Source organism: Haemorhous mexicanus, chromosome 6 (assembly GCF_027477595.1).
Source record: "Haemorhous mexicanus isolate bHaeMex1 chromosome 6, bHaeMex1.pri, whole genome shotgun sequence".
Lineage (NCBI taxonomy): Eukaryota > Metazoa > Chordata > Aves > Passeriformes > Fringillidae > Haemorhous > Haemorhous mexicanus.
The window spans coordinates 1,183,406-1,206,396 of NC_082346.1; the positions used below are offsets into that span (position 1 = coordinate 1,183,406).

The following is a 22,991-nucleotide window of genomic DNA, read 5'->3' on the forward strand; positions in this document are numbered from 1 at the left end:
AGCCTCCTGATACCACTTTGATGCACACAATGGCCATTATCACTATTTCATGAATATGAGAACAGACACATAGGAAAAAAAAAAAAAAAAAAGAGAATTTGCACGCAGCCTCAGAGCAGAAGAGGATTAGTGCTCAGAGGCTGCTGGCTCCCAGCACAGGCTCAGTACCCACATCATCACTCTCACCCACATCCCTCTCCCCTCACCACTGTCCTGATTCAAGCTGGTCACCTCCTCAACGCTGCTCTCCCCTTCCAAGGCCTGCTTTGTTATCACCTTTCCAATCTCCCACTCTGCTGCTGCTCCTGCCACTTCCTCCCCAGGCCTTCCCCCTCCTGCACCCTACAGCTGCAGGCACAGAGCCAGAGCTGCCACGTCCAAGTGATCTTCTCTGCCAGATCCCACAGGGAGCAGAACCAGATAGGTAAATGATGAAAAACAGTGCCTCGTGGTGCCAATCTAATTTAACATATTTTGAACGCAGGTATTAAAAATATGAAAATTATTATTGACTCTCTCTCGTCCTATTGAGTGGCACCTTAGACTGATCATGTGAACTTTGCCTTAGAAATCTGTTCCCAGAATTTACTGCTGATTTTACATTACATCCTAGACCGAGTATTTCTCACCAGAATCTCCAGCCCTCTCTGCTCCCTGTAAAACACTTTTTCCTGTCAGTTTCTGAAAAGTCTTTAAACAATATTAGAAAGAGAATCTGATAGTCTATGCTTCTAGGCAGAACCAAATTCAAAACCACTGTACAGGCAAAAAAAAAAAAAAAAAATTCCTGGATCAATCAAAGGTCAGTTCAAGAAAGGGAAGATGCTGCCTTTAACAGTCAGAGGAATCCAGCACCTTGTGGAGGAGCCTGAGGAGGCTGAGCCTGCTGGAGAGCAGAGAGGAGACTCAGTGCCCGGCCAGGTTTGCAGAACTGCAGCTCCCTGTGCCCCAGCAGGGCAGGGGAGGCCAGGCCAGGGCTGAGCCCCACCACCGAGCACCTGCATGCAAATGCAGCAGCTCCAGCCCTGGGCTCCGGGGGAACCACTTGCCATAAGTAAATGCACTTTGACAGCAGCTCCTAATCAGAGGAAGGAAATGAGGGAGAGAAAGAAAAGTGATAGGAGACAAAAGGACTTTATAAAACAGCCTTTATTGCTTTCATTTGCAGCATTTTCCCTTTGTTCTGTTGAGCCTTCCAATTCCAGATACTGCACAAAAGAGATACCTGTCTAAAAAAGTTTATTTCAATCTGAAACTGACTTGTAAGATGCTTCACTAATTCAACAGCCCATTATCAGGAGCAACAATGAGCTACCTCTAATTAATTCGGTGCAGCCTTTGCTCCTGATACCAATCAAATCAATATTAATGGGGAGTTTGTGCTCTCTCATTACAGCACAAAAAGGGTACCAATCTTCTCATGAAGATTTTTGGACCATAAACTGTGTTTGAGGTCAGCGTAGCTGGCTTCTTCCCACACCCTTTTTTTCAACCAGAATGGAAAAAAATATATAATGATGTGCTATTTAGTACCTGGATAAAAATCTACACTCAGGCTGCCTACACCAAAAGACTGAAACCAGTTCAATATGAAGAAATCTCAGTCTAAGAAAATAAAGATTTTAGTAGCTCGCAGAGCTCAAATTAAACACTTAAATAGGTAACACTAGATATTTCTCATGCTGCCTCACATTTCTCTATTTATTTTTATCTGCAGGATCAGGCGTGTTAGAGAGGGAGGCCTGGTAAGAATTGCCTCAGCCATCATTCTTGGTTACTTACATCTGTGGTCAATTTTCCACACTTTCTTCCATAAAAGGTAAACGAGGCACTGTACTTGCAACAGGATAATCTAAACAATATGAACAATGTTACTGTTGAAGACCATCTGGCTCATCAAGCACAGCTCCAGACTTTTAACTCCTTGAATAAAGTGTGGAGCCCCGCAGTGGCTTTTTTATTTTTTTATTTCATCCAAAATTCATTTTTAAAATGGTAAAAGTAGAGGTCCTGGAGACACGAGGGATTCAGACAGGGAGAAAATTCAGTTTCTGGTTTGATCCTTCTTGTATCTTACGTATGTTGCAATCCAGGCTACGTACAAACACTCAGACATCAAACTTTTCTCTAAGAAAAGCCCTCCACGAGCAACTGGTGTGTGTGGGGTTGGTGTTCCAGAGGGGAGACAAGAGGGTTAAGTATTTCATAACCCACTTCAACTTAATGGCCTGATTCTGCCACTTCTTAAAAGGTAATAACAGTCAAAGGAGGGTCACCAGGAACTAGAGGAAAACAGGGGGAAGGATCAGGGTGAACACGACCAAAGAAGGCTTTTGCTAATTGTACACACAATTTCTTATCTGCAGATAAATAACGAGCGCGGCTCTCTGGGGGAAGAGCAGGAACGAAACAACCTGGAAGAGGGCGAGCCAGCAGGGAGAACAGGGACCCCAAAGGGCAGAGGAAGCACTGGAGCTGGCTGTGCCCCATCCTCCAGGGGCCATGGCTCTGTGCCTCAGTTTCCCCAGCCAGCCGCTCCCAGGGCTCACCTCAGCTCGGGAAGCTCTGGAGTACAGAAGGGCAGCCAGCCTGGCTTACAGCACCACAGACACGCAGGAGTTAAATATTCTTACACTTCCAAAAGGCCACAGCCTTCAAAACACGCTTGGTTTTCAACTGAGCAACAGAAAGAACTCGATTTTGTCGTGGGTCTGCGTTCAGTTTTCGCTCAGCTCCCTGATTTCTCAACTCTGTGATTTCCCCGTGCACCGAGGGGGTTAAAGAGCCCTGGGAGCGTTGGCTGTAACAGGGCAGGGCTTTGGTCCTCAAGGGGGTTGTTATCCTCCAAAGAAGTTTTAATGGCATTATGAAAACCAAACCAAAACAAAACAATAAAAACATCCAAAACAAAACCAAAAACCCACAACCAACTGGTTGTTGAAATACTTCAATGCTTTTTATTTAATTTCTAAACATATTTTTGGAAAGGAAAGCAAAGAAAATTAATTAGACCATGGCTGGATTTTTTTCTTTTTGTGTAAACACAAAAATTAATTTTCATCTTCAGCAGTTCCTTGCTTTAAATTCTGCATCTTGCTTTAACTAGAAACATCAGCCTATCTGGTTTCTAGGTAGAGGACACACAGGGCTGAACCTTCCCCTACAGTAAGTTCTTCCAGCCACTCCCAAAAACATGTGCCCACAACCCTTTTTCAAAGTCTACTCTAATTTAGAACTAATTTTCATTGAAGCTAATATATCATAAGCCCACTGCAATATGTACTGACATACAAATGCTGAATTCTTGGCTTACAAAATCATTTTAAGATGCAAGAAGGACTTTTAAAAATTATTTTTAAAGAAATTGTATTTAATATATGCTCATGACTCATCAATTGAAAAGAAAAAGCAATGTTACAGTAAGCAAGATCAGGCAGTTTTATGATTAATGGGGTCAAAAAGTTAGAATTCATGTTTAAAACCTTGGTTAATCACACTGAAACAATTAACCCCATCTATCGAGCATCAGGCCCCAGAAAACAATGCAAAATTTCAGAAAGAAGCAATGCTATGTTACAAACCACTTATTTTGGTGTGTGCTCCTTCCCTTGAAAAACAGAGCAACAGATCTCACCCATTTATCAAGAGATTCTCCGGGTGTAACTCTTCAAAACAAATCTGGCTTTGAAGCCTGGGATGTTAGAGCACAATGTATACACTGGGCTTGCCCTAATGGCTATTTTGCTGCAAAAGCTCCCTGTTTTCTGCTGCCCCAACTGAAAGTGCCTTTCCTCCTACTTGAGCTAATATTAGGATTTGAAAAATGACAACAGAAGCCATTTGATCAACAAGGACTCAGCTGCCAAACCTCCCGTGCGATCGTGACAGCGCCGGTTACAGGAGTGCCTGCCAGCTGTATCGGAGCTCAGGGAAAAATCATTCCTTTATGTCACCCTGATTGTTTAAGATTTTCCAAGCCTTCTGATGTTTACATTCTGGTAACGAACCTTCTCGCACACTTTCTGTAAATAACTTCTTGTTTTGCATTCTTTTATGGAAGAAGAGAAATTTGATGGGCTGCTGCTTTGTCCAGTGTCACTGGAGAGGTGGCACTGTCACCCTCCAACCCCCTGTCACTTTTGGAAATCTATAAATGAGTCAGAAATAAACTGCTTTTTCTACCTTGAGGACAGCAGCGTGTCCTTGTCGTGTTGTTTCGTGTCTCATAGTAACACCTTTAAATTAATTTTGCTGCTAACTCTACTGAGTGCTCATGATAGCAAGCTTCAAATGCACTGTGAGCAGCTCCTGGATTTTAATTAAGAGCATTCCACAGGAATAATGCTAACACGTGCTGAGTGATAAACATATAAGCACTAATACTGCTCTCTAAAGCCTTAAATTACACGCTCCACTGCGCTGCATTTAAATCCTAGAAGACACTGGCACCAATTGCTGGGATTACAACTTTCAATTAAACCTAGAACTAAATTACTGGATTTCTAACCATTTCTTTAATCCACACCTGTCTGCTAAGCCTTTCACCACATTCACACTTAATAACCCTTAACACTTTTCATGGAGAAAGCTCAAAGGTTCTTCCAAATTTAATCGCCGTCACCGCTCCACTTCACACATCTGGAAACTGAGGCACACAGTCATTAAATATCCCAAACTAATGCAGGAACCTGTGCCACGGCCACTCTTTTGAAAGGGGCAACTGCACCTTGTTCCAAACTTGTTGATCAATCTCACTCCCACACGATCATCATCTCTTGTGCAAGTATTCACGTGGCCTTATGGTAAATTCTGCCAGGAAAGAGCTTCAGATTAAAACTGAGGGGTAGAAGGAGTTACATGCATGTAAATGAACACAGCTAAGTCTGTAGCCATTATTTATGAGGCACCTCTAGGTGGGCACCTTTCTAGATTTTTTCTAGACCTTTCTACATTGACTCAGCCCAATCAAAGTCTACAGCTGCCTTTGAAAACCTCAGTCATGTTCCCACCTAATTGAAAAGAGATTAAAAGAAAAAAACAAAACAAAATTTTTTTTTTTCTTCCTGATTTGGGACTGTTCTCTACTTGAAAAAAGCAGTTAATTGCTTTTCTAAATAATGTTAAGGTTACTCAGACTAAATCTCATCAAGAAGCATTTAGCCAACATGTGCATTTCATATAGCAAAACCCTGAGATTTTCTTAAGGCCTCATGCCCATACTCTTGTCCACACCACAGCTGAAGAGCTGCATGGATGCTGTGCATGGTGGAAAGCTATGGCACTGGGGAGAGCTTTGCACCTGCATTTCCACACCTGGAGTGCTGTGCCCAGTTCTGGGCCACAGAGGTGCTTAGTGACCTGGAGCATCTCTCACGAGGATGAGACCCCAAGTCCCAAAGCTCTGGTGCACTCAGAGATTCTCCAGCTCAGAAATGTTGAGAAGATTGAGAGAACTGGAGAACAGAGGCACAGAACAGGATGAAGAATCTGCTCAGCCATGCATACCCTCAACTACTCCCTACATGCACAGACATCAAAAAACTAATTCAGATTAAAGACAGCAAATAACTAACTCAAATTAAAGAAATCTAAGCCACATGCACATACACAAACACCTCCTTCCTTTCCTGCACTCCTATTAGGTTCATTTAGCAGCCTGGGAAAAAGTAGTCTATTGAACAAACATGCTCTGGGCATAAGATCTGCCACAAATGAAAATTATTGAGAATGATTCTGCCTTCCACCTGATGTTTGATATATTTCATTAGGTACATTGCAATCCTTGAACACACCAGGAAGTAAATGGCCTGACTGTTTTGAGAAGTGTGAAGCTAACATGAATCACTTCGGAGGAAAAATATTATCCTCTCCTTTTTTGGTTGTCATTACAAAGTACGTAGCTGTTTCCTGCAGATGAAATCCCTGAAACTGCACATTCTAGTCTGAACTCTGTAGTAACTGCTCTGAAGCAAAACCAAAAATTCTTGGGTTGCAGCTTCTTGTGCAAAGGTTTCCATGTCAGTAACAACAAGGTATGTAACACTCTTAAAGCCTGGTGAACGAGAAGACAAGGAGGACTCTGCTAAACACAAAATCCCTTACAGTGCCTGGATAAAACAACTGAAGAAAACCGCTGCAGCTGCTTGTACTGTCTCTAGGTTTTGGCATTCATTATTTAAGTTCAGTGGAAACTGTTCAGCCTTGAAGTAGACTGACTCATGCACTTTAACTTCCAATTTCCTGCAAACAATCCATTAGTTTTTGGCAAGTTTCATACTGCACAGTACTTCCCTGAAAAGGGCAGCTCCCAAACTCTTCTGATTTCAGCAGCGTTTTTTCAGTTTCATGAAAGCAGAATTTGTACTCGTGCCCTTACAATACTGAGTGTGATCCCCACCTGAAGGTGTCTGACACACTTATCAAAGGCAGATATATGACTGCTTAGAAAGGTTCTCCTCAAATGTACTTGTTGGGACAAATCCTACTGGGCTGTACTGTATGGCCATTTCTCAGAGCTTAGATGTGCACTGCTAAGTTTTACCTGACAAGGAAAGCAAAAGAAATATTCTCATACTACTCCCAAAGTGCCTCTCCCAAAAGTGCACGACCTACTCTTGCACTTCTCTGCTTTTATAACAGCTCAAATGAGCTACTTGATAAGTAAATGCTAATTCCATCATTTGTAGCTACAATGGTTTTAAAATTTAGCATTCCCTTCAAATGTTTTGTCCCCAAGTGATATCTGAAATGTGTCAGTAACTCAGAATGGAAAATAACTGTGGTATCTCCATTGCCACCAGTGGGTAACTGTATATAAATGTGGTCTAGTAAGCAGGGCCTAGTAAAATAATTCTTCCATCCCCAGGATGCAATTATTTAAAAATGAGAAAAGAGATGAAAGCATCAACATAAATACATGTGCAAACACCTTTTCAAAGTACTCAGTGGGATTCCAAATCTCCAGTTTAGCTGACACAGTAGAAGAGCTTTCCACATTAAAATTAATTTTTTTTTACTCTGCGCACTTTGCAGAGTGTGGTGCTGGAATCTTGCATTTATCCACATTTTTAAAAAGCAGCACAGATTTTCTCACCTCAGTGTATCAAACCTCCATCTACACAAGGCAATCATAAATAGGTTGCACAGTCCCATAGTTCTCATGTTCATTCAGGTCCTCAGCCCTCTCTCCTGGGACTGTCAGCAGGCACAATTTACTGACTGAGATGTGCAAACTGCTCCACTCTTTATAAGAAGTGAGCCCATCTCATCCAAGGGGTTTCACTTCAGTGACACAACCATCAAATGGGCAGTGGCCATCGTGGCAAAGTCCCTATGCAACAGTCTAGGCAAGGTGGTCTGGGAGCAAAAAACTTTACCAAATGTGGAAGGAAGCTCTAGAATGTTTTGAAAGGCTTGTTTTTCAGTGTTTAAAACTACATTGTGACTACTGGGGGGTTTTACATATTGTGGGACTTCAGTGGTCATGGCTGTGGAACTTAAGCACCTAGATGTGCTATGTTATTTGGGGGTTCAAAAGACACCTACCAGTTAAAAATGAGCAAGAAAATAAAGCTCTGCAGGTGCCTGCATTCCAGCTGAGAAAAGTCCAACAGGTATTTCATTCCCTGCTGCTGTACATGAACACAGGCATAACCCTGACTCAAAGAGCAGGTGCTTATTTCCAGCTTCCTTTCCCAAGCTGGACTGTGCACAGGTATTTCCTCTGTAAATAAGATACACAAAGGGGGCAGACCAAAGTTGTAGTAACTGTTACTTACTGCTGAGGGTGCCTTCTTTTCTGCAGGATTATCTGATGTTCCATAGCAGCTCTAAGTCTGTATTATTTCTTGGTATGTGTGTTGTTATCCTCCACCTCAGAAAGAACTCTCTCCTACCTTCCTGAAGCCCCTGGGAAGTACCCCCAAAGACTGGGCAAATGCTCAGACAACTAGCACTAACTTCCCTTCCCTTCTTTCTCTCTTTCTTCCTTCCTCTCTTCCTCTCTGTTTTTTTTTAATAGACTCCCATTTCCCCACTTTTAAAAATGTGCAATTTCTTGCAGCTTTCCTTTAAGGCTGTCTGAGAGCTCCATTCCCTCTTGGCACTCCATTTCCAAGCCTTAGCAGAGAACGTGCCTGATTTAGTCCTTAAGCTGTGCCTACTCTGACATGATCCATGGATGCACCTCTCTGAGCCATGAATGGTTTCTGGACTTGTATCTTTGACTTGTGTCCTTGCATGCTCATTGTGAGCAGGGGAATTAAGTGGTTTGTCAGACTGATCCCAAGTGCTTAGCAGCTGAACAGCATGAAGTTTTACTCCACTGAGTAAGAAAACATTTCCCACAACTTCATCCCTCTAGCCATGATAAGTGCCTACACACAACTCTACTTCCCTGACAAAAGAATAAAATTTACAGACATTTTTATCTCCCTGGGATTTATTACTGCAACTGGAGACTGATGGTTTGAACTGGGGATGTGAATGAAGCAGAGCTGCTATGCCAGTCATCCAGGGGTTAAGCTAATTTGTTAGTGCCCTTGCTGTTTCTTGCTGTCAGCCACAGTGCATCCACTCTTTAAATTCTGAAAAGAACACCGACCTTTAATCTGTGGTATTAGTTCCTTTGACAAAATGGAAGATTATGTCTTTCTCCCACAAGCCTCCATGCAAAGCTTAGCCAGCTTCCATCTGGTCTGGCTAATTAAATGTAAGTTAACATTAAGTTAAGAGCCAGCTCCAGCCCACAGACCTTCTATTCTGCAACGACAGATTTATCAATTGCACAAACTATTTGAGTATTTAATACCAGTTTTTGATTACTTCTATTTTCTTTGCTCTCTCATGAAAACAGGGAAATGTTTTTGAAGACATATTTGCATAATTTCAGTTCAGAAACACAAAACACCAAGATGTGCTAATAAGATTCTGAGCAGCCATAACACTGTCAGGTTTTTTTCTTCTGTATTTGACATGTTAATAAAGTGCCACCATAACAGTGTGAAGGATCTGCCTATTATGCACAAGATGTGGAATCACTGGAGCTGTACACTTAAAGCTGGCCCTGACCCACAATCTGGCCCTACATGTACTAAAACTACAGCCACTTGCTGTATTCCTTATTCAGTCAAAACTTTCTTTGACCCTAATGGGCGTTCTGTCTGAATGAAGAACAAAGGGATTACATCTCATACGGGGAGCTAGTAATTAGAACCATGCCCACAGCTAACTTTTGATAAAACTAATTTGTAAAAATGAAAATACAAAGAATTTACAAAGTCAAAATCGTGCTTTGTGCTGTTTTAACATTAACTCTGTGTAGGCCTGGTACCTAATCTACTTCACTGTATTTAACATTAGATGTTAGAGAAGAAAACTATACACTTCAAGACTTTTAAAATAATACAGTGAAGTTAGATTTATAAAATTTTTTTTACACCTGATATTACTTTGAGAAAGACTGTTATTAAGTAAAACATCTTAAACCTCGTAACCAAGCCTTCCTTCTTTGGGGTAGAGTCAAAGATCACATTAAGAAATGTTATTTCTTCATATAGCTATTTAATGTAATTCCTGCTGCTACTGTATGTGAAGCATATTTAAAAATTCCAACCCCAGGAAATTTCTACCTAGTTCACACATAAAAACCAACTGACCAACCAAAGAACCCCAACCAGTTGAAAGTTCAGTTTCATATAAAAATCTAAACTGTATCAGGACATACATCAGAGGTTAAAGATCCAACAAAAGCGGTGAATGGCACAAAGCTGCCTACTGGAGCAGGACTAACCAGAGAAATGAGGAGACCACTGCTTCCTTCCACTTCTTTGCCTGCAGAAGATCACATGAGTAAATCAATTCACCTTTTCTGCCTCAGTTGCCCAAGCAGATGGTGCAGGGAGAACAAACATTTCTCCTTTTCTGATCTCACCTTGAAATTCTCAGGTGTTTCAGTCAGATGAGGATGTTCTGTGTAAGGCCAGACTGTTAGCAGCTAGTTTCATGTCAGAAATAGCAATGCACGAGCGATTTACCTCTAAGAGACTGAAAACAAAACTGCTATTTTAGAGGGGGCAAGACCAACAACAGACACGAAGCATTTCTGATTGTCTGTTTAGAATATGGAGTTTTCTTATCAACTTCTCTTTTATCTCATCTATCCATTCATTTATAATGACCTGTTTCCAAAAAAACCCAAACAACCCAGACCAAAAACCCCAACCCCCTTCTCATCAAGCTTTCATTCTGTCCTATCTTCTGCCTTGCTTACTTTACATTTGTGTTCTCTCTGCGCACACCAACCCTGTTTATTTCCATAGCTTACCCCGGGAATGCTCTTCTGCACACAATTACCTTTTACTCAGGCAGAAGGACAATGTCTGATAAAATCCCCTGCGGGAACTCCTTCAAGAACGAAACACAAGACCCCAGAAGCAATCTGAAGGCACTGGTTTGACTCTAAGGCCAGGCAGGGCTGTCTGCTGCAGCCCATTTCGATCCAGCTCATGTTCCCATCACCAGGCGTGCCCACGGCACCTGCGGAGCTCCAGTCTGACCCAGCCGCAGCCGACTGATTCCTCGGGACGCATCCCTGGCTCTCGGGCTGCTCGCACCAGCTTTCCCCGTCAGCTGGAGCCACCTTGTGCCCTACAGAGCACCTGCACCCTGCGGCTGCTGGGGAAAAGCTGTGCTTACATGCGGGCTCCTCCTGCATCACACATCAACTCCGAAAATCCGTTTATTCGCATCCTGCATAAACCGTTTCGTTTGGGAGAAACCGCATCAACTCGGTTCAAGATGATTTATTTGCGGGTAACTATTTCAAGTCAGTTAAAAATTACCAGGATGATAAAGCTGCAGAACAACTGGATGCTGATTATTTTGTTTCCAATTCAACCCACCACTGCAGTAAGGATTTGTGAGTTATGCAGGACACTAAGTCACTTGGAGCACTCGTGGTATAATGAGGAATACCACTGCTGTTTTCCAGTTTATTACGTGTCCTTACGTATGACTGGGAATTTTAACAAAGCAGTGACAAGAATGTGAGACCACGAGCTGCCCTGCTGCTAGTTTTACTTTGCAGTCAAACAGCAAAGTCTTTCTCTGCAGTAATGAATTTGAGAGCACAGCATAAAAATGTTTAAAAGTGCTGCAATTCAGATTTGGCCTCTAGCCATAAAATTCTAATGCAGCTTTCAAACATGCCTAAAGTCAGAGTTCATTTTTCTGGTCTCATTATAAAATAGGGATCACATGAATCAAATAGGTCTGGACAAACCTCCAGAGGCTACTGGGGCACATTCTGACTTGGAGCCAAATCTACCATTTTCCTGTTCTTTTATTCTGACAGGATCAGTATCAAATGTGTTGAGGATATGAGGGTACCGAGCCAATAGATCTCTCCTTTCCTTCTCCAAGCAAGAGCAATATTCTTTATTCCAAGCGGGTAGGGCAGATGTGATCGCACCTTCTAATAAAATTAATACTTATCATTTAAACAAATGAGACCTGACATTTCTTCTTAAACCTGAAAGCATAGGCCACAAAAACCCCCAAACAAACCACAAAACCCAAACCCCTGAACTACACAGTTACAACAAAAAGTGTTCTGACCTTTTACCATTCTTCTTCTTCATGCACTCTGACGACAAGTTAGGCATATCATCTTTTGAATTCAGCTCTGCAATGCATTATACTGCATTTGCTCTGAGCACTCTGACATTATCATTATCTTCTTTTGTGCCCAACAGCAACTGCAGCTCCTATAATGCCATTATTGTAATTAAGAACAATCTGAACCATTGACAGCATTGCCTCGTTTGCTCCAGAATCCCCTGTGCATTAGTGTTCTTCTAAACCAATATTTCACTATTAATAGTTTGCTACTTTAGAACTGCCTACGGTTAAAAAAAAAAAAATCAGGCCTCAGCCTAACACAGTGGCCAAAGAAAAAACCTGCTAAGAAAAAAATAAATGAAAGGCTGTGCACTGGCAAACTGTTACACTTTTCTTTACATGTGTTGAAAATGGATTCACACCCTGCCAACCTATTCAGGCCGTTACCCAGGTGAGGACGCTTATTTTGGCTTGCTTCAAAAGGACCACCTGGACAGATACAAAAGACAGCATCTCTTCTCTCACTAAATGTACCCAAAGTCTAAACTCTAAATGTACTCTAAACTCTCATTGATCCAGCTCACAGTTGGGTAAGTAGGGCACAGCAATTCAGGCATTCTTGTCTGGGAAATTCTGACCTTAACTCCTGGCCCTGCAGCACACGTGCTCTGCAGGCTGCCTGCACCCTGTCCACGTGTTTGCTGAGGGAGATACCTGCCTGTCCCTGGGCCAGGGAGGTGCTCAGCCACAGCCCTGTGATCAGCCAACACCCAACCTTCCACGACTGCACTGCAGGGAAACCATCAAGCGTGGGCTAAAGAGCTGCAGGTGCAATGGCAGCACTGACACATTACCATGCACCTCTCAGAACCCAGAACGCCCAGAAATGGCCCCGTCACAACAAGCAACTACAATTTCTCCTCTGCAGTAAATGAGAAGCTGGAGTGCCTAATTCTACCAGAAAAGAACCCAGCAGTCATTACCTGCATGCTGTCTGAAAAGGGACCATGGCTGGTAAGGTGGAGTTTTAGGTATTTTTAGTAGATGTGAACATGGGAAAGCACCTTATGAAGATGACCAAAGAGACATGGCTAGTGGAAAAGAGCTGGCAACTCCCAAGGAGATTTAGATAGATGTGGTGAAAGACTTTCTTCTTGTGAACACGTATTTCCTTAAGAAATTATCAACCTTATGTTAAAGGAATATTCAGGAAATGACAATGCTCAGGCTGCATTTGGAATTTTTTATTCTTTCAAAGCTCCTGCAGTGTGAGATGGTGTTTTTGTGTCTGGGAAATCACCGTTGGGCTGGAGCTGCTTCTCTCTCCACCAGTCTCTGCCCAGAGCTTCTGATGGGGAACAGTGCTCACTGACAATTGTTACACCCCCTCTCCTCCTGAAGTCCCTTTTCCCAAGTGGGATTTCATAGGTTTCACTGTGAATAAAGGCTAATATCACCCATCACTGGATCAGTGCCACAGACTGCTCTACCACTATGCTAAGCAGGAGTCAGAGAAGCCAGAGGGACTTAACCATAACTGCAACTAGCAAGAATGACCCACAGAAATTCATATTCCAGGTGTTTTATTTCACAAAAATAATTATCAAAGAAAAAGTAACATTTTGTCAGCCACGGTACACCGTGTGCTGCCTGACACAAAGATCAATAAGAAGTCAGGAAGGGAAGTGCAAAGATTAAAAGGAAAGCAGTATTGCTAAGTCAGGACCTTTTGTGTTAAATCCACATATATGATCAGAACATTTCATAGCACCACATGCAATTCCTTCCCATGGACTTCTACAAAACTGAAAGGAAATCAGAGCATTTGGGAGACTGTAGAGCTTTGTTATTTCACCCTGCAATTCTTTAATATTTTGAGGAAGATCACTGCTTGATGAACAGTGGCACAGTCTAGAGGCAGGTGCAGGATTTGGGTGAACAGATGGTGGCTAATCTTCCTAATACAGCTCTGCCAGCACAACTCACTCTTGACCAGTCACATCCCTAGGTTTTTTCTGGCCCTTGGTTTTCCCTGGCCTGAGCACAGCTTTTCAAGGGGTAGTTGCAGAGCAGACTAAGGATTCACAAAAGGCTATTGATCTGATTTTGCTTTTGGTCCAAGATATCTTTTGTTTGTATTTCAGTTTGGTCACTAAAGTGAATTAACTCGCTGGTGCACTCAACACTCACATAAACACCCAATTCCAACAGGGACAAAGGTATTCAAGCCAAATAACATTATCTATTAGTAAGTATTAGCACAGCAAGCAGAAAATGCATGATGATACGTGTAGAGAGCAAGGCTTTGCTACTCAGTGCTCCAGCTACAGCCACACACACAGGAGCAGCACAGGAACTCCTAGGAGCTGGAGAAGGCACACAGAACACACAGAGAGCAAGCTGCAGCTGCAGCCCCAGCCCAGCCCCACGTCTGGAAGAGCTGCAAGTGAAAATGCGAAGCACTGCAAAATACCCTGCCTTGCAGCTCATCCTCTCTCAAGCAAAATGGCACAAGACTGCTTCCAGCCCAGCGCTGGCTGCACCACCTGCAGTGTCAGCTGGCCTCTCAGGATGTCTTCTGCTGGGGCTGGCTGCAGTTCAGCTGATAAACAGCTTATTGTTAGGGATACTACAACTGCATTTGAACAGGAACTGGTGTGGGCAACATGATTTTAGGTACACCTCAACCACTGATTCTCTAAAGTTTCACTTCACAAAGAAGTGTGTCCCTGCAACTGCTGAGTTCCCCACAGCAACGCCAGCATTTTGCTGAAAAAGACTGCAGAAGTCTGGATTAAGTTATTAGGAAGCACTTGATCTCAGATACAGTGACATAACAAACAAACTGGACTGTCCTTATCTTAATCTCCGTGAGAAAGGCAGAGAGGCCAGCACTAAACTGTTCTGCAGGGAGGGCATCATTCAATGGTTGTGAAAGGCATTAAAGAAAGAAAATAAATATTAGGCTACATCCCAGGGATTATTCTGTCCAAGGGAGATTTCCAGAAGCACTGACCTGTACTTACAGGAAGCTGCCTTTAAGGTGAGGGGTTTCAGAAGATGTAAATCCAACTGGAAATTTTCCCTTGGCCAGTCTTGACCTCTAGGTCTTCTCTTACCTTCAGGGCAGATTCCTTTAAATACTGTGGGAAATATCAGAGCTCTAAAACTCCAGATTATCTGGACAGCTCACTCACTTTGCTGAGGATGAAAATTTTATCCTCAGTTGAGTACCTCATACTTATTCTACAGCATTACTCGATTATATCCACCTTCACTCTGCAAACTGGATATATGTTTTTATGAGGATGATCTAAGGGAATGCATGTTTTAAATCTGGAGATGTAAAGGAAAAAATAGCACTGCAACAAAAGTGCATCAATCTGAGCTGGTCCCTAGCTGATTTTGGTTTGGTTTGTTTTTTTTTTTTCTTTTCCATGGCTCCATCCTGTAATCTGAAAGCACTGGAGGCTCTTCAACCAGTTGTTCAATGCAGGTTTATTTTTAGCTGACACCTCAGCTCAGATGATGAAGGAATTATTTAAATGGGAAAGAGTCAGGAAATAAAAGGCATACTTCTGCAGCAGCTGACTTGCCCACGTCATTTAGGCTTTTGCAAGTCAAATGTAAAGACAGAGTTCAGTGGCTCTACTGCCCTCATGCAGGTAGTCAGAGAACAGTAGAATTCTGGTTTGGGTCAGAACAGGAGCTCAAAGGCCAGGGCCCTGGGACCTGGCAGAAATGCCTTCTTTCCATTACTAACAGGAAAGGGCAAACCAACAGAATTTGGTATAATTTTTCATAATGCTAACAAGATGTCACAACGGGTATTTTATGATTTCTGAACACAAGATGTCTCTGATGGCCTACATGATTCACACATGGACCACTGGAGAGGTGTAAGATCCACTCAGACTCGCTCTTAGAGCCCACCCCGCGTTCCTTTTAAAAAACATTTCTGGCGTCCAAAACACCTCACAGCAGTAAGTTTCAGGAAATAATCATGCACAGCCTGGCTCTGTGCTCCCTTCACCCACATCCCCTCACTGCATGTGCCTCCAGGGAGCCACCAGCATGGGCTCCTTCGCCTCCTCCCTGGCACACAAGAGGTTGGCCCTGCTGTGCTTTGTTGATCTCAGCACTGCCAGCACAATCCCGTACCTGTGTGATCTAACCCCTCTGCACCTGCTGGGAGGCACTCACATCAAGCAGGCATGCACACACTCAGCTCTCCCATGGCACCATAACTCTGGATATACAGTCAATAACCTGTCTGGCAAAAAAGCTGGCACCTGGCACATGTTCCCATGTTCCTGCAGATTTGAGCTGTACCTGAAACACACGGTCCGAGCATGACCGGACTGGGCCCTGCATGAATATTTGGTTGAAACAATGAACTTTTAAGAATCAGTTTAGGATCATCTTTTATTTTTGAGATTTAGAAACGCATTCACAATATTTTCATGTCTTTCTCTCAACCAACTGGAGCCAGAGGCTATTAAATAAAGGGGGGACAAAGAAAGCTCCACCTGGGCAGAGCCCAGCTGGAGGGATGCTGAACAGCCCCAAGGAGGGCAGAGCTGCCATCCACATTTATCCCTGGGAGCTCTGTGCCATTCACATTCTCTGAAAAACTCCTTCGCCCAGGATTTTTCTCCTGGGAAGCTGAGCAGCCTCAGAGAAAAATGAAAGCAATTCTTATCTCATTTGTTTCTCCTGTGTTGTGCTCATGTGGAATGTGTTGGGAGATTGTTTCACTGGATTCTGCTGGGAGTTTTGACTCATTGGCCAATCAGGGCCAAGCTGTGTTGGGGCTCTGGAAAGAGTCAGGAGTTTTCATTATTATCTTTTTAGCCTTCTGTAAGTATCCTGTCTGTATTCTTTAGTACAGTATAGCATTCTTTAATATAATATAGTATCATAAAGTAATAAATTAGCCTTCTGAGAACATGCATCAGATCCATCATTGCTGTCTGCAAATACAACAGAGCTGCACCTGCAGGGCCATTGCCATCCCAGCCCAAGCAACAGGAGGGTGTCAGCTTTCAGAGGCAATTCTCTTCCTTCCTACTGAGCAATCCCTTCCACCACCAACTAGTCACTTGCAATTGCTGTGCAGTAAGTTGCAGAAACAGGTCCAAAGAAAATGAGTCAATTAAAATCTAGCAGAACACTTCTTCTACATCAAGAAATACATTTATTTCATTGGAAAAGGCCCAGACCAAAACCAAGGCATGATCTTTCTGTCAGTGAACCCCACAGCAAAGCATTTTACTCATGGGTTGCAGAAAGACAAACATTTTATGTAAAACACCTGAAAAGCTTTCATCAGCCTACTGATGAAACTCTCTGTAGTCTTAGATTTTTCTGATTTCATATTATTCCATAAAATACATGAAGTAAAGATTAGGAAAGTTACGGTTATTATCAAAACCCACCAGAATTTACAATATTTTACACTGTTAACATACTCTTCCCTGAGGCACACAGGCACACTGTCTACCCACATACCAAAATTAAATCAAAACAAGACAAACAGAAAAAAAAGAAATATCCTAAGTGGAGGGCAGCAGAAAATTCATTCTTACTCCTGTCCATCAACCCCAAATAAAGTAGGCAGAAGAGCAGTCAAATCACTGAAATTGATGGCACTGGCAAATCAACTGGCAAACTGACTGAGCCCATACAATTGCTCTCCACCAAATTCACGGGTTCAAGCTGTCTGTTTCCCATCTGCTCCTCAGCAATTTATGCAATTCTGAACTTCACTCTGTGTACCCAAATGTGTCACAGATTTATCAGCATGTCAGGGGCCAATTCTTTACGTTCTCCACTAAGGTAAGCTGCTAGGGGCAGCAAATTTTCTGTTTATAATTGCCAGGCCAGAAAAATTCAAGGAGGACAATCACACATGGCCTTACTAAATCCACCATGAAAAATTCATTAGATAAAACAAACCCCCCACAATCTTTTTTTAAAAGGCCATTTTGTTCTCTTCTTACATGTGTTTAAAGACATGTTTAGTACACAGTACAGAATACTGTAACAAGCTTCCAAAAACTAATTTGTGGGCTTTTTTTGCTCTTATGATGAGCTCCACCATATTTCTGAACTCCTGATAGATAAGGAGTTCAGATCCTTCACAGGAATATATGGGGTGGCCAGTCTTTAAATGCCTTAGAGCAATGAAGGGGATGGAACCTTACTAAAAACCACAAACAACTTTTGCACACCACAGTTCAGTTTGCAGACAGGCTGTCAAGTATTCTAGTCTTTGTTCACACTTCTCTCACTGCCTAAAAAGCTAATTTAACTAATTCCAAACATACTTAATAATTTGTATTTTTGCCACCTCAACAGAATGTATGCTCCATTTAAAGATGCAGCTGCAGATGCTCTCACAGGGAAGACCAAAGAACAATGCTCTCATCCTGGAACTGCAGCACTGGTGATGAGATGTTGTAGATGAAAACCAGACTATGGCTCTACATGACAGACAACATAAACGAATCTGAGCTCCCAATTCCAGATTTTATCAAATACTCTCTAATATTTAATGGCAATGTATTTTCCATATTAATATATGCCTTATGGTATGACTAATATCTGCTTACATCCTGTGTGATATCTCAGGTTACTCTCTTTGTTTTGGTCAGTAACCTGTGCTCTGATATTAGAGAATTCATTTCATTTGTCTTAACTACCCTAACCTCTTCCACTGGTGGACCTCTTACCATTGCCAAGAACTTTGAAATGCATAAGCAAAGGTTTGCTATATATTTGATATATACATTTATGCATATAAATTAACATCAATACTGAAATTGCATTTTATGCTGTATTATAAACTATTTTTGCTACACCTAAAACTACATAAACTTTACTCTCTTCATAAATAATCTGCATTACTCTTGATCATAAAGTCACTTCAGATCCTAAAGGATTTTCATTTGGTGAAGCATTTTGGTCCTGGCTCTGTTGTTGCAATATACAAAAATGTCGTTTTGACAACAATCAAAACACCTGTTGATGACAAAAATACAAAACATGTAATCATGTATCACCTACCACAGTTAACTACATATATAGCAGAGACAGTACTAAAGCATAGTCCCTACAAGAGATAAAACATTTTTTGCTTTATTAGAAACCACCAGTTCTTAGCCCTTGTGGTAAAACACTGGAGTAAATCAGTATGCTTCTGTCCTCTGTGTAACAGCAGAATTTGCACCAACTGAAAGACATGGAAATTTTCAGGGGTCCCTCATTTATCCTGACTTACACTGAACATTTTCCTACCCATCCTGTGTGTAAGCAGCTGAATAACCACGTGCACTTCTATAACCAAGACCCACCTCCATGGGAAACCTGCCACAGGTTGGTGAAAGCAGGAAAAAACCACCAAAGCTCAGATCCTAGATGAACAAGCAATCTGACCTCTGAAATTCTTAGCCAGGCTTCAAAAACACCTGGAGCCCTACAAAAAAAAAACCAGCACAACTTAGGATGGAACCTATGTGGGCCACAGCCAGCAAGGCACAATGCTCATTAATAGTTTGGAAACTTGTATTTATTTTTAGTAGAGAAAAAATTAGGAAGAGAGAGGACAGGCTTCACAGTAAGGCTGAAGCCACCTGAATGTGGTAAAACCCATAAATCAATAAAAAGAAAGATAAGATAGCATACTATCAATTTCACCTGTATATATGCTTCCACCAGGTAAATGTCACAAATACACACCCAAGTAAAAAGGATACTAAGGTGAATTTAACACAATACATTTTTGTCCAGCAGCAAATAACAGCCCTTACAAAGTTAATAAAAAAACCCAGCTCTCTAAAGTAGTTATTGTTAGATAGACCTTAGAAAATTGGGAAACACAAAAGTCAAGGACAATGCAGTTTCAAAAAGGATGGATGATAATGAAATGGCAGGTGCAGGTTTTAATCAATAAATGTAACACATTAACAAGAGGAAGTATGATTTCACAGAATACATATTCTTGAAAGATTACAAGATAGTGGATAAAAGTAACTGCTGCCTCTAACAGTTCGCTGGAGATTTGTGACTTCAGACATCTGTCACTAAGGAAAAAAGCATTTAATAGTAAAAACAGTACTAATGACAATGTAATGGGCATACCCAAACTGCCACAAATAGGCTTATTAAAGATCTCTCAACATACCTACAACATGGACTCATCGAGGAAGATTGTTGCTAGTTCAATGTTGCTAATAGTCACAAACACTCTAGCAGCAATTTTAAAAAGTAGGTAATAAATGGAGCTGTCATTCTCTACTATTTCATCAAACCTGGTCCATCTGCAATGATCAGAACAAGCCAAATCATGGGAGCACAACTGTGCAACGTGGATTTAATTGAAAAGCAAGGCCGTACATCACAGAAAGATGACGTGATAGTTACAGAATGAGGAGCTGCACTCTCCCAAGTGGTGTCATCCTTGTCCACAGCCCTGGTGCTGCTCTGAAACACGGTCTGGCTCCAGTGCCCGTGTGCACATGACGAGCGAGGGGCTGCTGAGCCTCATACCCTTCCTCACACTCACAAGCAATGAATTTTGCTTGAAAAACTCTTTTGAAGTGACTGCTACGTTAGCTCTATTTGCATCATATTTAAATTAAGTTCATCTGTGAAAACGATGGGTGAGCAAGGTTAAATTCCAATTCTCTCGCTGTCATAGGATTTCACACAGGAAAATTCAGCGGGGGGCGGGTATTAATTCGGACGTCCGGACAAAGAACCAGACTGTTGTACATGCTCGGCCTTCTCTGAAGGTTCTGTCGAAGTGTTTTGCTCAGCACGAGGGTAACTGCGTTCCGAGCCGCTGAGAACGATCGCGGCTCTGGAACTCGTGTCGGTGGCGTGCACTGCAGAGCGCTGCGCGCTGAGCTCACCGCACAGCAACGCACCGCCCGTGACTCACACGGGGCACGGCACCGAGCTCGGGGTATCCACGGCATCGGGCTCGGGGTATCCACGGCATCGGGCTCGGGGTATCCACGGCATCGGGCTCGGGGCACCCACGGCGCCGGGCTCGGGGTATTCACGGCGCCGGGCTCGGGGCACCCGCGGCGCCGGGCTCGGGGCACCCGCGGCGCCGGGCTCGGGGTATTCACGGCACCGGGCTCGGGGCACCCGCGGCGCCGGGCTCGGGGCACCCGCGGCGCCGGGCTCGGGGCACCCGCGGCGCCGGGCTCGGGGTTACCCGCGGCGCCGGGCTCGGGGCACCCACGGCGCCGGGCTCGGGGCACCCACGGCGCCGGGCTCGGGGCACCCACGGCGCCGGGCTCGGGGCACCCACGGCGCCGGGCTCGGGGTATCCACGGCGCCGGGCTCGGGGTATCCACGGCGCCGGGCTCGGGGCATCCACGGCGCCGGGCTCGGGGCATCCGCGGCGCCGGGCTCGGGGTATCCGCGGCGCCGGGCTCGGGGTATCCACGGCGCCGGGCTCGGGGTTATCCACGGAGCCGGGCTCGGGGTGTCCACGGCGCCGGGCTCGGGGTGTCCACGGCGCCGGGCTCGGGGTGTCCACGGCGCCGGGCTCGGGGCGCCCGCACCCCAGCTGCGGAGGCAAATCCCGCTGAGGGAAAAAACCCCCGTGCGCTCCCAGGCCTGCGGGGCCCGCCGGCCGCCCGGCCCGCTGTGGGCAGCGCTCTTTCCATCCGTCCTTCGCCGGCCGGGCCCGCACACACTGCACACAGACCCCAGGAGCGGCCCCGCACAGAGACACTGCACACAGACATTGCACACACATTCCGGGGGCGGCCCCGCACACAGATCCCGCACACACACTCCAGAGCGGCCCCGCACAGAAGGCCCGGGACCGGCCCCGCACACAGACATTGCACACACACTCCGGAGCGGCCCCGCACACAGACATTGCACACACACTCCGGAGCGGCCCCGCACACAGACATTGCACACATTCCGGGGGCGGCCCCGCACACAGACATTGCACACACATTCCGGGAGCGGCCTCGCACACAGACATTGCACACACATTCCGGGAGCGGCCTCGTACAGAAGGCCCGGGAGCGGCCCCGCACACAGACACTGCACACACACTCCGGAGCAGCCCCGCACACAGACACTGCACACACACTCCGGAGCAGCCCCGCACACAGACACTGCACACACACTCCGGAGCGGCCTCGCACACAGACATTGCACACACATTCCGGGGGCGGCCCCGCACACCGATCCCGCACACACACTCCGGAGCGGCCCCGCACGGAAGGCCCAGGAGCGGCCCCGGGAGCGGCCCCCGGAGCAGCCCCGGCGCGGCCCCCGCGCGGTGCCGGCGGGCCCGGGGCGGCTCCTCCCTCGCCGCTCGCCTGCCCACCCCACCCCGCACGTCCTTCCCCGCCAGCCCCTTCCTCCCGCTCCCCAGAGCCTTTTCCTCTCCCCCTGTCTCCTCCCTCCCTCCCCGCAACATAGTAAGGTAACTCCCAGGAAATATGCGAACCTGTTAATTTTTACCTTCTTTGGCTTTTTTCCTCCTGGCCAGCGTGCCGCCGAGCTTGCCCAGGAAGGAGTCGTCCTTCTTTCTGGAGGGGGGAGATTTGGGGGTGGGGGACTTGGGGGAAGAAGGGGATTTCTGCGGCGAGGTTGCCATGCTGGGCCAGCCGCCGCCGGCGCTGCGGACGGAGCAGCGGCACGGCTCCGAGGCCCCGGTGCCGTGGGAGGCTGTTCCCGGCTCTGAACGGAAGCGGAATTATTTCAAGCATTTGAGGCAGCTCCTGCTCCGCTCTCCCGGCTCTCCCGCTCCTTCCCTCCCTCCTCCCGCCCTCCCTCCCGCCGGGGAGGGCCCGCTGGCCTCGCAGGGCTGCCGGTGGCCGCGGGCGGTGCGGGAGCCGCTCCGCTCCCGGCCGGGCCGCGCTCGGCCTGGGGCCCCAGTGCAGCCGGGGCAGCGCCTCGCCCCCGCTCCGTCCTCCTCTGGCAGAGGAGCCGGGCACATCGGGGCCGGCTGGGAGAGTGACCCAGCTAACGTGGGTGCCGAAGGGTGAGGGTAGGTGCGGACACAGTGCCGGGCTCACAGCGTTCATTTCATCCTCGCCTGCCCCACGGTGAAGGGCCTGAAGGACAGCAGGGTCACAGCTGCCCGCAGATGTTTCTGCATCCTGTGCGCAGCACCGATAGGAAAACAGAGTCACGGTCAGGGTTGGAAGGAGTCTTAAGGATAATCTAGTTTCCAGCACGCTGCCATGGGCAGGACACCTTCAATTGGACTTGATTGTTCAAAGCCCCATTTAACCTGGCCTTGAACACTTCTATGGATGGAGTGCCCTGAGCTTTCTGGAGAGCTTGTTCCAGAGCCTCACCACCCTCCCAATAAAGAGTGTCTTCCTGAT

The 22,991-nt window shown here is 45.2% G+C and overlaps 1 protein-coding gene across 2 annotated transcripts in view; it reads right to left on the bottom strand.

Moving 5' to 3' along the window:
* PARVA (parvin alpha) overlaps positions 1-22,364 on the bottom strand; it is a 63,773-nt gene extending 41,409 nt beyond the window's left edge. Inside the window, exon 1 of one of the 2 annotated variants that reach the window (XM_059848275.1) lies at positions 22,120-22,364. In XM_059848275.1, coding sequence (XP_059704258.1) covers positions 22,120-22,255 — 136 coding nt within the window. In that variant the 5' untranslated portion in view covers positions 22,256-22,364. Of the gene's footprint in view, positions 1-22,105 lie in introns of both variants that reach the window. The other variant, XM_059848277.1, reaches the window with a different exon arrangement.
* Positions 22,365-22,991: the final 627 nt, after the last annotated feature.